General features: G+C 39.9%; 2 protein-coding genes across 3 annotated transcripts in view; one reads left to right on the top strand and one right to left on the bottom strand.

Moving 5' to 3' along the window:
* The window catches only part of LOC112215003 (differentially expressed in FDCP 6), a 21646-nt gene extending 19646 nt beyond the window's left edge, over positions 1–2000 (bottom strand). The window contains exon 1 of the mRNA XM_042297904.1: positions 1864–2000. Coding sequence (XP_042153838.1) covers positions 1864–1899 — 36 coding nt within the window. The 5' untranslated portion in view covers positions 1900–2000. The remainder of the gene's footprint in view (positions 1–1863) is intronic.
* Positions 1–11594, top strand: part of LOC112267813 — a 17542-nt gene extending 5948 nt beyond the window's left edge. Inside the window, exons 2-9 of one of the 2 annotated variants that reach the window (XM_042297909.1) lie at positions 4744–4780; positions 6098–6139; positions 6430–6750; positions 7263–7398; positions 7830–7936; positions 10355–10449; positions 10659–10759; positions 10923–11594. In XM_042297909.1, the coding sequence (XP_042153843.1) occupies positions 4744–4780; positions 6098–6139; positions 6430–6750; positions 7263–7398; positions 7830–7936; positions 10355–10449; positions 10659–10759; positions 10923–11016 (933 nt within the window). In that variant the 3' untranslated portion in view covers positions 11017–11594. The remainder of the gene's footprint in view (positions 1–4743; positions 4781–6097; positions 6140–6429; positions 6751–7262; positions 7399–7829; positions 7937–10354; positions 10450–10658; positions 10760–10922) is intronic. The other variant, XM_042297910.1, reaches the window with a different exon arrangement.
* Positions 11595–14648: the final 3054 nt, after the last annotated feature.

Raw genomic sequence — 14648 nt, forward strand, 5'->3', positions numbered from 1 at the left:
AATTGTTTCCTCTTCGATTGCTTATTTTTTATCAAGTCCCCATTACATATCTTACCAATGTCATAAAGCTAGCCCTTTCAGTGAATTGGCTAGCAGAGATGTGAACAGGGGGGCAGTTTTACAACTTAACCCCCACTTCATAAATTCCGTAAAGAGACTCTCCCTGGCCATGCAGTATGGAGGGAGAGTTTCACTGTAAGACAAAGGGATTCTCCGGTCCAATTCTACTCCATCCCAGAATTTGGGAACTGAACAATATTCCTATTTTGGAGAATGTATAAATGGTCGGTGGAGAAGTCAGCTACGACCCTGTCCGTTTTGTTTCATGTTTGTGACCTCATGAAAGACAATACAGCCACATTACCCTAACTCTGTTAATACAGGTTCCTCAGTTATGAGGCTTGCATCTAATTATTGTATACAATAAATGAGTAAAGATGAAAGTATATGCGAAATGATGTTAACATTTAAAATGACAGAATTCTTCATAAGTAAAATATGCTCACTCAGTGGCCACACACAAGTGAATAGGCATTGGTTGGAAATTATAAACCAACCCCTTTTCTACATTTCTATAAGAGCCCAGTGACCCAATTCACGTCAGACCACGCAAACCCCGGTGTATGCTAAGGTTGCAATGGTTGTTGAATTCCTAACCATACCACTTGGAGCATTGGCTACACGGCTGGAAATGGTTAAACTCTGAGACTATCGATCCCTACAGAATAAGAGCAAATCTTAGATACTAATTACTAGACTGCAGCTAGAAATGATGTAAACCTAGGATGCGAAAACTGCCAACCGCCGAAACATCTACTCTAAGAATAATGGACGCCTGACGTATTCATTACAACAGACGCTATCAGGAGCTGCGGATAGAGCGTCAACCACTTCTGGGGAAGTAACCAGAGACTCTCTGATGAACTGACTCTCCAGCAGACGGACGGACAATTCCAACAGAGAAGACAACAACGACATATGGGCGTAAATATATTGACTGCAATTATTCCCGAATGAGTGAACGTTCATGTGCAAAGAATGAGCATTTCAATGAATATAATTATCCACTGTGTAGTGATTCATTTAGTCTTTCCCGCTCCTTTATTAGTCCACACCCCCTTTTCTTTGTATACCAAGCAGTCATATCGGTTTAGCCCACTGTGGGATCTTCCCTATCATTGTTAGTAACCAATGTACTGTTTGTTTGTTATGCATAGCTGTGATTATTTAGTCAGTAAATAAATGATTAAGCCAATTGGTGTATGGATGATTCATAGTTTAGGCTGGTTTGGTCAGATAACCAACAATTTACGACGTTTGGAAAGAATAATTCATTAATAGAAGACTCATTTAGTTATATTTGGAAAATTATAACTAATCTGAAGATTCTCTGATTCCCCAACTTCCTAGTTAATTACATTTACATGAGTAGTTTAACCACGTAATAATAAGATAATTGATTTGATAGAATAAGTATTCACATGTAATGATAGCCAGAGACCCGACACAAGTAGGTCTAGTACATGTACCGTTAATCCCGTGTCATTTACATTCATTTCTGTTAATGCATGTATTAACTATAGTCATTTACCTTTCTCATTATGTTTGCAGTGTTGAGTTCACAACCTCCTACACTATTGAGAAACAAGTTTAGGTTAATTTCATACCAATTACAAGTTGTCAAATCTTTGTTAATTAATTGCCTTTTGTTTTGAGTGCTCGGTGAGCAATGAGCCACGTCCTGATACAGTCGAGGGAGCGTGTGCCTGAGCACGCACAGAAGTCGACGTACCTGGCTGCTCCATGCAAAAGTAGGAAAGTGTCTATTTTGCAATGTCAGATTTCGTGATTGTTATAACTCACCACGTCCACCACTAATAATCTGAGCTTCGCAGTCATTTTTTCTTGACCTCGCACAGTAAGTCAACCAAGTCTGTTTCTTTAACATCAATTGCGAATGATAGTTCCTCAGTATTTGAAATAGCTTTCCAACACTCCCGGCCTCGATAATCACCAAGCCTCGGTGTGAAATATCATGATCTGATCATTCCATATATCCCGATAAAACGCTCTACAAAAACTGCTGTTCCGGCTGGAAAATTGTTCCACGAAAATGCCCATATAAAAAATGACCATAACTGGCATGCAGATCGGTAGAAATGGTAGGGTAAATTGTAGCTTCCCCAAACTTAAAACCAAAGAGCTGCCTATGGTCTTTACTATAACACTCATAACAAAATGATGTGTGCACACATAGGAGGACCCATGAAAAAAACGTGCCCGCTTATGGAAATCAACGGCCATTCAACTGATTTGTCTGTAGAGGAGTTTTTCCTCAATAGTCGGAAGACGTTTACGCCTATAAGGAATGTCTCTCCTTATCAACATTCCTTCATCTGACTGCAATGATTTCTAAAGAACTAAACAGGTGTAAGCAAACCCTGGACCCCGGTCATGGCTAGGAGGGATCCTGCTTTTGACAAATTAACGTCAGATTTACTTTTTATGCAGCAGTTTAGGTGAATTAACGTATTAAGTTAATAATGTTTCATGTAAATGCTTGTTTTTCTTTTCTGTTGCAAAACGTTTTGATAAAGTGTGCACTAATGAATATGACCCAGGTGAAAGCAATGCTCGATGCCCACTAAGAATTAGCTTTCACCTGGTAACTACATTTTCCACTAGAGGGTGATATACAGCTAACTGCCAAAATAAAGGAAACACCCAGATAAAGTGTTTTTAAGTAGGGCGTTGGGCCACCACATGCTGCCAGGACACCTTCAATGTGCCTTGGCATAGATTCTACAAGTGTATGGAACTATTGGAAGAATGTGACACCATTCTTCTACGAGATATTCTATAATTTGGTGTTTTGTTGATGGTGGTGGAAAACACTGTTTCAGGTGGTGCTCCAGAATCTCCCATAAATGTTCAATTGGGTTGACATCTGGTAACTGACACACACTCACACACTCACAGAATTTTGGAACTGAGTTATATACAGTGCCTTTGGAAAGTATTCAGACCCCTTGAATTTTTCCACATTTTGTTATGTTACAGCCTTATTCTAACATGGATTAAGTAAATAAAAATTGTCAGCAATCTGCACTCAATACCCAATAATGACAAAGTGAAAACAGGTTTTTAGAAATGTTAGCAAATTTATTCAAATATAAAAACAGAAATACCATATTTACATAAGTATTAAGACCCTTTGCTATGAGACTCAAAATTGAGTTAAGGTGCATCCTGTTTCCATTGATCATCCTTGAGATGTTTCTACAACTTGATTGGAGTCCACCTGTGGTAAATGAAATTAATTGGACAAGACTTGGAAAGGCACACACCTGACTATATAAGGTCCTGAACCCAGCAAATCTGAGCAATCGGGGGAGAAGGGCCTTGGTCAGGGAGGTGACCAAGAACCTGATGGTCACTCTGACAGAGCTCTAGAGTTCCTCTGTGGAGATGGGAGAACCTTCCAGAAGGGCAACCATCTCGGAAGCACTCCACTAATCAGGCCTTTATGGTCGAGTGCCCAGACGAATGCCACTCCTCAGTAAAAGACACATGACAGCCTACTTGGAGTTTGCCAAAAGGCACTTAAAGACTCTCAGACCATGAAAACAAGATTCTGTGTTCTGATGAAATCAAGATTCAACTCTTTGGCCTGAATGCGAAGTGTCATGTCTGGAGGAAACCTGGCACTATCCATACAGTGGTGGCAGCATCATGCTGTGGTGTTTTTCAGAGGCAGGGACTGGGAGACCAGTCAGGATTGAGGCAAAGATGAATGGAGCAAAGTACAGAGATCCTTGATGAAAAGATTCTCCAGAGTGCTCAGTATCTCAGACTGGGGCGAAGGTTCACCTTCCAACAGGACAACGACCCTAAGCACACAGCCAAGACAATGCAAGAGTGGCTTTGGGACAAGTCTTTGAATGTTCTTGAGTGAGCCAGCCAGAGCCTGGACTTGAACCCGATTGTACATCTCTGGAGAGACCTAAAAATAGCTCCCCATCCAACCTGACAGAGCTTGAGAGGATCTGCAGAGAAGAATGGGAGAAATTCCCCAAATACAGGTGTGCCAAGCTTATAGCGTCATATCCAAGAAGACTCAAGGCTGTAATTGCTGCCAAAGGTGTTTCAACAAAGTACTGAGTAAAGGGTCTGAATACTTATGTAAATGTGATATTGAATTTTTTATTTTTAATAAATTATCAAAAAAATTATAAACCTGTTTTAGCATATTTCTAACAAAATATGGAAAAAGTCAAAGGGTCTGAATACTTTCCAAAGGCTCTACATAGTATAAAGAGGTATAGAGTACAAAGGCAAGAGTAAAAGTATGCCAGCCTTACTGGTGAACTCCCGCTAGTGCCAACCTCCTCTAGTTACTGTCTTAAAGATCAACTAAACACTCAACCTCCATGGACGTACTGCGCCAGTCGGTGCTGACGGGGAATAATACACTTATACACACATCTTTGTCAATGTCTCTGTGTGATGTGCATATTTCAATATGTTCATTAATAATTAAACTGCATTCTTTGTCCATCTTCCTATAAGTGGGTGTAAAAACAAACAAGGATGTGGTCGAGCAACATATCTAAGTATGGGCTTTGCGGGTGGTGGGTGTGTTTTGTGCTGATCAGCAGCATATAAGAAAGGGACGATTGAGCACTAATAAACACACCCTCTCACTGTAGACAGCCACCTGTTCATACCTGTCTGCCTCTATAGGGGGGCCAAATGGAGCGTTGGAGGTTGAGCTTACAGGGTAAGTGTGGTATTATATATTTTAAATACTCTTATTGTTTTAGACTGGACTTTAGAATGCAGCTTGAAGTATTTTTCCATTTTATATTAATTTCGCAATATACTGTATATGCATATTTGTAAATACAGTTCATGGAATGCACCTTGAAATGTTGTTTCATTGTTAATGTTTTTTGGCTGATTTTCAAGGGGAAGTTCAGGATTTTATATATACTACAAAGTAGTCCATGGGCCAAGAGAAACTATAATCCTTTGTTCGGTTTTTGTGAAACAGCAACTACAAGCAGCCAACTTTAGCCACCGCTAGCTAAAAATCAGTGGGAGTGATAGGGATAAAAGTGCAATAAAAAAATGTCATTGACAAATTAACTGAAATAAACTCATTATTTGGTTTAAGTTTACTTGGAGTGATTTAGCCATGTAGCCCTTTCCTGAAGTCAATGACCAAAAGCACCCTCTTTGGCCTCATGGGTGGAATGTTATTCATATTTTTCATAATTTTATAAAGATTATTTCAAAATACCCAACGAAAAACTGGTGTTTCTAACAGTTTTGCTATATTTCAGTCTTCTGTGATGTATATGAAGTGTAATATTGAGATGCAAACTCAAAATTGAATACATTTCACCTCTATATCTGACATGGTACAGGTGTCTCCTTTTTAAGCCCATAACCATGTGTGAGGTGTATACTATTGTTTCAAAGTAAATTTGTTAGACTACCAATAATCACTTTTTGTGACCCTGATTTAGCCCACTGCAGTAAAAGGTTAAAAGAAATGAATCCGGTTTCTCCTTTCACTACCATTGATTGTTAGCTAGCGATAGCTAAAGTTAGCAAAAGTTTGTATAGCCTATTTTTGTTTCGAGTTGAGTTACTTCCATTACAGATAAACCATGAAACCCCATTGTTGGTTTGTGAAAAAAATAAGGTGCATTGACACGTTTGCTTATTCAACCATCTAACAAGAAGCTTGTAATGCAGCTATGGTGCAGCTATGCAAATCCCGATTTTTGCATTTAATGTCATCAATAGGACAAGATAACCAAATTGAGCTTTAATAGTTGTGTTATCTTTCCCTGTGAGTTACATTTACTGCACTTTCCAATGTGTTATAAGGAAATGAATGTCCAGTTATAAGCTGTACAGTTACATATGCCATGCCTGTTTTATAGTTTATCTGTCTTTATGACCTAGGAAATATGGAGTTATATCAGATTGTTTAGCAATTCACATGACTGACTCATTGTTTCTACCAAATTCCCCTGGTTTCTTGTTCATGATGCTAAACGGACTTGGCCTACTTCCTCACTCACAGCCAGCATGTTTCAGTTCATGCTGTTCACTACTCTTCTGCTGGGTAAGTTAAGTCTAAGAATCTTGCTGCATCGCAGGAAATGCAGAGATTCACTGAAAACACACGATTATATTAACAGTATTGCACTTTTCATGTAGCTTACTTTTGGCCAGCTAAAAGCATATAACCACCGTTCAAGCAACATTATGGGACTAAACGTTCAAATCCTGTTGCTGCAGGATTATTTTTGCTGTGACAATATGGGTGAAATTAAGTTCCTTCATCTGTATAGTGATTTGTGAATGTTTGGTGGTCTTATGGTTTGAATTGCTCTGTGGATGCTCTTCCCACAGATTTATCCGCAGTGTCCAACACAGCTGTTCTAGTACGGAATGGATCCTCTGTGACTCTGCTCTGCAAAAACTCTAGCATGAGTAATGCTTGCTGGAGCAGAACATGTAATGGGTTTTGGTGCGTTGAACCAATAGTGGAGGTATCCGGACCTGACATTTTTGGCCCGATACACCCCGACAAATACAGCCTCAGAGGAGACCTGAGCATTGGAGAGCTAGACCTCACCCTTTCAAATGTGAAGCCAGCAGACGATGGGACATACTGCTGCATGACCAGTACATCACCAAACTCAATGACCTACCATCTGAAAATAGTTAATGGCAAGTGGTTTTCAGTCAATGTCCTTAAATCCTGGCCCAGGGAAAGTACTCCCTTTCTAAGTATGTGTTTGCCTTTATTGTTGTTTGTGTCACTGATCGTTGTAACAAACAGTATATTTACTATCAACTCACTGTGATACTAGACTTTTGTCCAACAGCAGCAAATGTCAGATTTTGGAATGTCGAATCATCACTAGAATTGACTTGCCTGGTCAAAATAATGACAATAGCTCATCACAATAATGACTTCAATGAAGCAATAACCCAGATTTGGTTAAGTTTAGGCAAGGACACAACTTGGTCAGTGTCGGGGCTATTGTTAATTAAGGGAGAAGTTACACGACCATTAGACCTGATCACGTGCTTACACCTGCTCAGCAGCCCTCTGGTGGACGAACTGTCATACTGCCTCCCGACGTATAACCACCTTGGTCAGACGTCCAATAGCGCAGTCTGAGGCATGCGACCTGGCTGACTTGCCTGAACTGTTTTATTTTGTCTTTGTCACACAGGTTGTGTGAGGGAGCTCCTGAAAGATGTTTGTTTCATTTATAATGACATTAAGCACTTTGCAAGCCCAAATGCAAACCAATGTCAACAGAACTGCACCCAACTTGATGCCTGTCAGTATTTCACATATATTCACAGGTAGACATGTTCAATTGAAATATACAACATTCCAATGGTACAGCTGTTAGTGTAGTTTTTATAACGGTTACTGGTACCCACAGATATCCTATCAAATTACAATATATTTACCAATGGATTGTTTTATACAATATTTGACCATATTTGATCTGTTTCTATAATTAAAGCTTTTCTTTACCAATATGGATGATTCTGTTAGAATCTCATTGTGCATTCTAATAATTCTGTATGTCATTTTATGCTGCTACCAGTAACACTGATCATAGTAGTTCGTAAACATTGAAAAGGAATCTCCAGCTGCACATAGCTTCATAACCTCAACAGCGAATTTACCACGTGACTGAGTTAGCAATTACACAGACTTTCATATGTAACAGATATCAACATAATCAAAAGATAATGTCTAACTAAATGTTGATCTTCTCACAAAGTCGACAGGAGTGCTATCTGAAGGGCTCAGCTGGTGGCAGGGCAATGAATGTGATACACTTAGAAGACAGAGTTTCAGGCTACACCCTTAAAGACTGCGAGGAAAAAGGTAAGCACCTCCACCTGTTTATCTGAAGATCGTTATAAAGACACATTCCGCAGCTTTTCCTTCTCTTTTGGACCACTATCATGGGTAGTATTCACTAGAATCAGAAAAGGAAGCAAACGGGCCAAACTAGAGCTGTCTGAATTTGTCCAATACGCTATGCAAGTGATGCATTGTTTCCGAGGAAGTAGCCTTGTCGTTCAGGGCCATTCACCAACACAAATATAATTATATATACAGTACCACTCAAACATTTGGACACACCTACTCATTCAGGGGTTTTTCTTTATTTGCACTATTTTCTACATTGTATAATAATAGTGAAGACATGAAAACTATAAAATAACACATATGGACTCATGTAAAAAAAAAAATCAAATCAAATCAAAAAGTGTTTGGTTAAACAAATCTAAATATATTTTATATGTTAGATTCTTCAAAGTAGCCACCCTTTGCCTTGATAACAGCTTTGCACAATCTTGGCATTCTCTCAACTAGCTTGACCTGGAATGGTTTTCAAACAGTCTTGAAGGAGTTCCCACATAGGCTGAGCACATGTTGGCTGCTTTTCCTTCACTCTGCAGTCCAACTAATCCAAAACCATCTCAATTGAGTTGAGGTCGGGTGATTGTGGAGGCCAGGTCATCTGATGCATCACTCTCCTTCTTGGTCAAATAACCCTTACACAGCCTGGAGGTGTGTTGGGTCATTGTCCTGTTGAAAAACAAATTGTTGTCCCACTAAGTGCAAACCAGATGGGATAGCGTATTGCTGCATAATGCTGTTATAGCCATGCTGGTTAAATATGCATTGAATTTTAAATAAATCACAGACAGTGTCACCAGTAAAGCACCCCCACACCTTCACACCACCTCCTCCATGCTTCACGTTAGGAACCACACATGCAGAGATCATCCGTTCACCTATTCTGCGTCTCACAAAGATATGGCGGCTGGAACCAAAAACCTCAAATTTGGACTCATCAGACCAAAGGACAGATTTCTACCAGTCTTGTATTTCTTGGCCCAAGCAAGTCTCTTCTTCTTATTGGTGTCCTTTACAAGTGGTTTCTTTGCAGCAATTCAACCATGAAGGCCTGATTCACGCAGTCTCCTCTGAACAGTTGATGCTGAGATGTGTCTGTTGCTTGAACTCTGTGAAGCATTTATTTGGGCTGAAATCTGAGGTGCAGTTATTCTCATGAATTTATCCTCTGCAACAGAGGTACCTCTTGGTCTTCCTTTCCTGTGGCGGTCCTCATGAGAGCCAGTTTCATCATAGCACTTGATGTTTTTTAAAACATTTTATTTGATTTAACCTTTATTTAACTAGGCAAGTCAGTTAAGAACAAATTCTTATTTACAATGACGGCCTACAAGGAGGCAAAAGGCCTCCTGCGGGGACGGGGGCTGGGATTAAAAATATATATTTAAAAAATATATAAATATAGGACAAAACACACATCACAACAAGAGAGACAACACTACATAAATAGAGACCTAAGACAACAACATAGCAAAGCAGCAACACATGCAACACAGCATGGTAGCAACACAACATGGCAGCAGCACAAAACATGGTACAAACATTATTGGGCACAGACAACAGCACAAACGGCAAGAAGATAGAGACAACTTTTGCGACTGCACTTGAAGAAACTTTAAAAGTTCTTGACATTTTCCGGATTAACCGATCTTCATGTCTTAAAGTAATGATGGACTGTCGTTTCTCTTTGCTTGTTTGAGCTGTTCTTGCCATAAAATGGACTTGGTCTTTTACCAAATAGGGCTATCTTCTGTATACCACCCCTACCTTGTCACAACACAACTGATAGGCTCAAACGCATTAAGAAGGTTAAGATATTCCACAAATGTACTTTTAATAAGGCACACCTGTTAATTAAAATGCATTCCAGGGGACTACCTCATGAAACTAGTTGAGAGAATGCCAAGCATGTGCAAAGCTTTCATCAAGGCAAAGGATGGCTACTTTGAAGAATCTCAAATATAAAATATATTTTGATTTGTTTAACACTTTTTTGGTTACTACATTATTCCATATGTGTTATTTCATAGTTTTGATGTCTTCAGTATAATTCTACAATTTAAAAAAAATATGAAGAAATGAGTAGGCGTGTCCAACCTTTTGACTGGTACGTATATATCTTAAATTACTGCATTTTTACAAATGTTATGATATAATCGGCAATCCCATTGAAAAGATTACGGACATGATACGAAATGAGAGGCAGTTACTTTCAAAGGTTATAAGAAACGTTTGTTTTTGTTTTCTGTTGCGAAACCTTTTGCAAAACCTTTTGCAACAGATGATGAATAAGAGCCTGATGAGTGCACTAATGTGCACTAATGAATAAGTGCACTAATGAATAAGAGCCTGATGTCAAGATGTTTCTCTTCACAGGAAAGAAAACTGTAAGCATGGTGAAGATGTTTCTGAAAGTACCTCCAGGAGTTGACCTTAATGACCCTCTGGTGAAAGAGCAAATTCTCACACAGGTGGGAGGAGAGGTTTCAGGGAGTAACTTTGGATCTTTGCTATAGATTTGCTATGGCTCTTTTACAGCGTTGTACTGTAGCCTAATCAATGAAGTGAAATAATACCTCTCAGACATGTGACAACACTTATACAAATGAGTAAATTGCCATCAGATAATTTCCTGTGGATCCCATCTTTATACAGCATTTGTCATCCATGTTGTTTTTAGATACAGGCAGAGATCACCCAGACAGATGGAGGTGCATCTGTGCGATGGAAGGAGCAGTCGGATGGAAAAGTCTTCCAGAAGAAAGGAGAGAAAGAAAGAATGTAAGTCAAAAGACACAAGACATGAACACTTGAATGTTCCAAGTCTGTCAGTCCATTTGGTTGTTATTCTGGGTTAATACCTCAATATAATGCATCATAATAAAAATAGCAATACATGTTACAATACCCCTTTGTGTGTGTGTGTGCATAATTATCTCTTCAGGACAGTGTGTAAAGAAGTCACAGGAATGCTGAGTGAGACTCCTACAGGGGACAAAGTGGACTTCATTTATTTGAAAGAGAAATTAAATTTTTGACGAAGACTTTCTTCTAATTGTTCTGCTTTATCTGAAATGTTACGTCATGTTCAAAGAGTTGTAGTAGGCACAACAGGGTATGCTGATTTGTTGATCATAATCTGTTCATCAAAGTTGAAGCCTTCATTCTTTTCATGCTTTATTTAACCATGATCAGTCACATTGAGATCTCTTTTTCAAGTGAGCCCTGGGATTAATGTAGCAATGTGTAACAAAGCTAAATATCCCGATTCAATCAAAGCTACAAACCAGGCTTCCTAGGGTAAGAGAACAACAACCTATTTATTCTATGATGAGAAACAATGATTGATTTAATATGCAATAAGTACAACTTTTTATTTCACTTTAAACACAGAGCTTTGAATGTGTGAATTCAAGTATGTTTACAGGGCAAAACAAGGGTGTCTGAACTTTATTGAGTATGGGCTAAGTCTGTGCTAAACAAATGTTCTAAAGATAATTATATTTGAAAACGCATACAATATCAACATTCCAGACTAAGTTATGTCAAACTATTTAAACTGTTCACATTAGATATGCATAATTGTCACAGTGCAACAAATAAAACTTCCACATGGTATTTTCTCTTCATTGAAAAAACATGGTGACTCTGACCATGTTGACCTTATAGACCATAACTGGTCGTGTTTTTATTTTAGTAAGTTAAAGATAAGTTTCAGTATAGTTTTGTTTGTCAAACCTTGCCTTGTTAATTGTTTTATTTCAGTTTACGAAATAGTTTTTTCATGATTCGTTTTCGTGTTAGTTTGCTGTAATAATCTTCTTCCACACAGCTTTGATCATCATGCGGCTCGCTCGGGCCGAGTATGGAGCAGGCCCTTTCCAGGTCGCCCAGTGGAGGCCGGAGGCCCAGCCGATGTGTTCGCCGGCGGGGTGCCAGTCACCGTTTAGGCTGGCAGAGCCACAACGACTGTACCACCACCCTCCCTCCGAGAAGCTGCACGTGTTCTCGGCGATGTCTCCAAAGATGCAGGGCGAGCAGCCGTCAATGTCCTTGTCGGTTGTGCTGAAGCCAAAGCCATTCTGGTCAATGCCGGCGTTTTTCCCATGAATGACGTCAGGGAGTGATGAAGAGACAGGGAGTGAGGCAGAGAGAATACTTCAGTTCTAATTCACTCTTGATTATATTGACTTCCAAAGGATACACCATTTAAGAATATCAACCCAGAATACATATCATATGACATATGTGATGTGTAATGGTCCCATTGCTGCCACCAAATGTGAAATAACTATAACACTGAAGTAAATAATATGACCCCTGCCACCTTGTGCTGTTGAAATTCACCGTTACCTGCGATGCCCCTGTAGGCTCCAACGTTCAGCTTGTAGCTCTCCTCCTCCGTGCCCAGACGGAAGTCACTGTACTCAGCGAAGGCAGTGCCCCCTTCAAAGTCCACAGATCAACCCGCATGGTTGATCTCAGCCCCCAACCCCCCTTGGTTATTGCAAACACTTTACTCAGACCCAGCCAGTGGTCCTCTAGGAAACAACAGCAAAGAGAACTGAATTGAGAAGTGAAAAATGTACTTAACATAAATCCACTGCAGCATGTGGAACCCTCTATGATAGGTTGACTTAGAAGTAAACACGAGCATTATAAACAAATGCATTTCAATGTTTTCAGTATCAGTTGCTGGTGGAATGTGAGGTGCTCAGAGGGACCATTCCTTACTCTGTAGATTTCCAAAGCCTTATTCGTACTTGGCCCACTTCCTGTTGAAAAGAACCTCTGCCACAGAGCGCCACTGAAAGACTGTCCAGCCTCCGTCCGCAAGCATTTCACAAAACACCTGTACACAATATCAATGTACTTTTGAATCAACAATGTTTTTGACAAGTTGTTTTGTTGTGAACAAAACGGTCCAAGAATGGAACCCTGTGGAACTCCATTAACTCGTGCAAGCCTGGCAACACCTTCAACACTCTATAGCTAAGCTTTACCGCCCCTTTGTGGTTGTGTAACCAAATGACAATAGTAGATAATAGTGATGCACCAATATGATATTTTTGGCTGATACCGATATTTTCCTTGCCAAAAGAAATGATACCGATAACCAATATTTAAAATTTTTGCAGCCTTTTAAGCATTCTAGTACAGTTAAATAGTTAACACACACACACACATGGATGCAGCGGTCTAAGGCACTGCATCTCAGTGCAAGAGGCATCACTACAGTCATTGGTTCGAATCCAGGCTGTATCACATCCGGACGTGATTGGTAACCCCACAGGGCGGCGCACAATTGGCCCAGCATCATACGGATTTGGCCGGAGTAGGCCGTTATTGTAAATAAAAATTGGTTCTTAACTGACTTGCCAAGTTAAATAAAGGTTACACACACACAGACACACACACACCACACTGACCAAAAAGTTATTTTGTTGGCATTAACGTATGTCCCCATTACCAGTAAAACATAATCAAACCTGTTTTTCTTACTTCCTTGCTGTGCTCTTTCATGGTTAATATGTTCAGTTGTTTCATTCTCAACCAGGATTTCATCATACATGTCAAGCAGTGAAGTTTCAGCTCTGTCTGTCCATGGCCTCTCTTCCTCGGTGCACACTGTTTAGTGTGTCCGTTTCCATCTTGTCCTGTTGTGTATATAACATTTCACATAAACCCTGTTTCTGGTCTGGATCGAAGTAGCGGTCCTTGTACCTAGCATCGAGCATGGTGGTGACACAGTAAAGAGGCTCAGAGAGAATGCCACCAAATCGCTTGTTCACAGCCTTGAGTACTTTTGTAAGTTTTAACCCCACGGTCTGTGTCGGCAGTTTAGTTGAGCAGGCGTTTCACTACAGAGGGTATCACGTCTGCTGCAGGCGCAGTTGATTAGCTCATTTATCGAGTCAGTTGTTCGAATGGCGCTAGGAGTGTTCATGTTTCAAACATGTTGTCAAATGCCATTGAAATGGCAGCAGCGGTATGAGAACCAACACATTCTTGAGCATGCAATACGGTTTTCCTCAGTACGAAATCCTTGTCGACCCACTGTGCTGTCAGACTCAGCATGCTCATGGGGCTGACATGGGTGGTCCAAATGTCAGTTGTGACGCCCATAGCAAGTAGCTCACAGATGCACATTTCAACAAAATTGTATAACTCCGGTAGGGCAACATCTGAAAAATAGTGTGTACTGGGGCTCGACCAGTCGATGAAAGCCAACATCATCCACGACAGAGGACGGTTGATTGTCAAGGGCAATGAAACCATTATCTTAGCGAGTTGTCTCGCTGAAATTTTCTTACTCTTTCAAATGACTGCTTGACTTGAAGTTGTTTAGTTGTTAGAAGAGTGTGCTTAGTATTTTCCTGCTTTTGTTCTGTGTAGCGCTGTATTTTCCGTGGCGTCATAACGTCATCTACCTACATTATATAGGTATGCACGTCATCTACCTACATTATATAGGTATGCACGTCATCTACCTACGTCATATAGGTATGCACGTCATCTACCTACATTATATAGATATGCACGTCATCTACCTACATTATATAGGTATGCACGTCATCTACCTACGTCATATAGGTATGCACGTTATCTACCTACATTATATAGATATGCACGTCATCTACCTACATTATATAGGTATGCACGTCAACTA

Source organism: Oncorhynchus tshawytscha, linkage group LG15 (genome assembly GCF_018296145.1).
Source record: "Oncorhynchus tshawytscha isolate Ot180627B linkage group LG15, Otsh_v2.0, whole genome shotgun sequence".
NCBI lineage: Eukaryota > Metazoa > Chordata > Actinopteri > Salmoniformes > Salmonidae > Oncorhynchus > Oncorhynchus tshawytscha.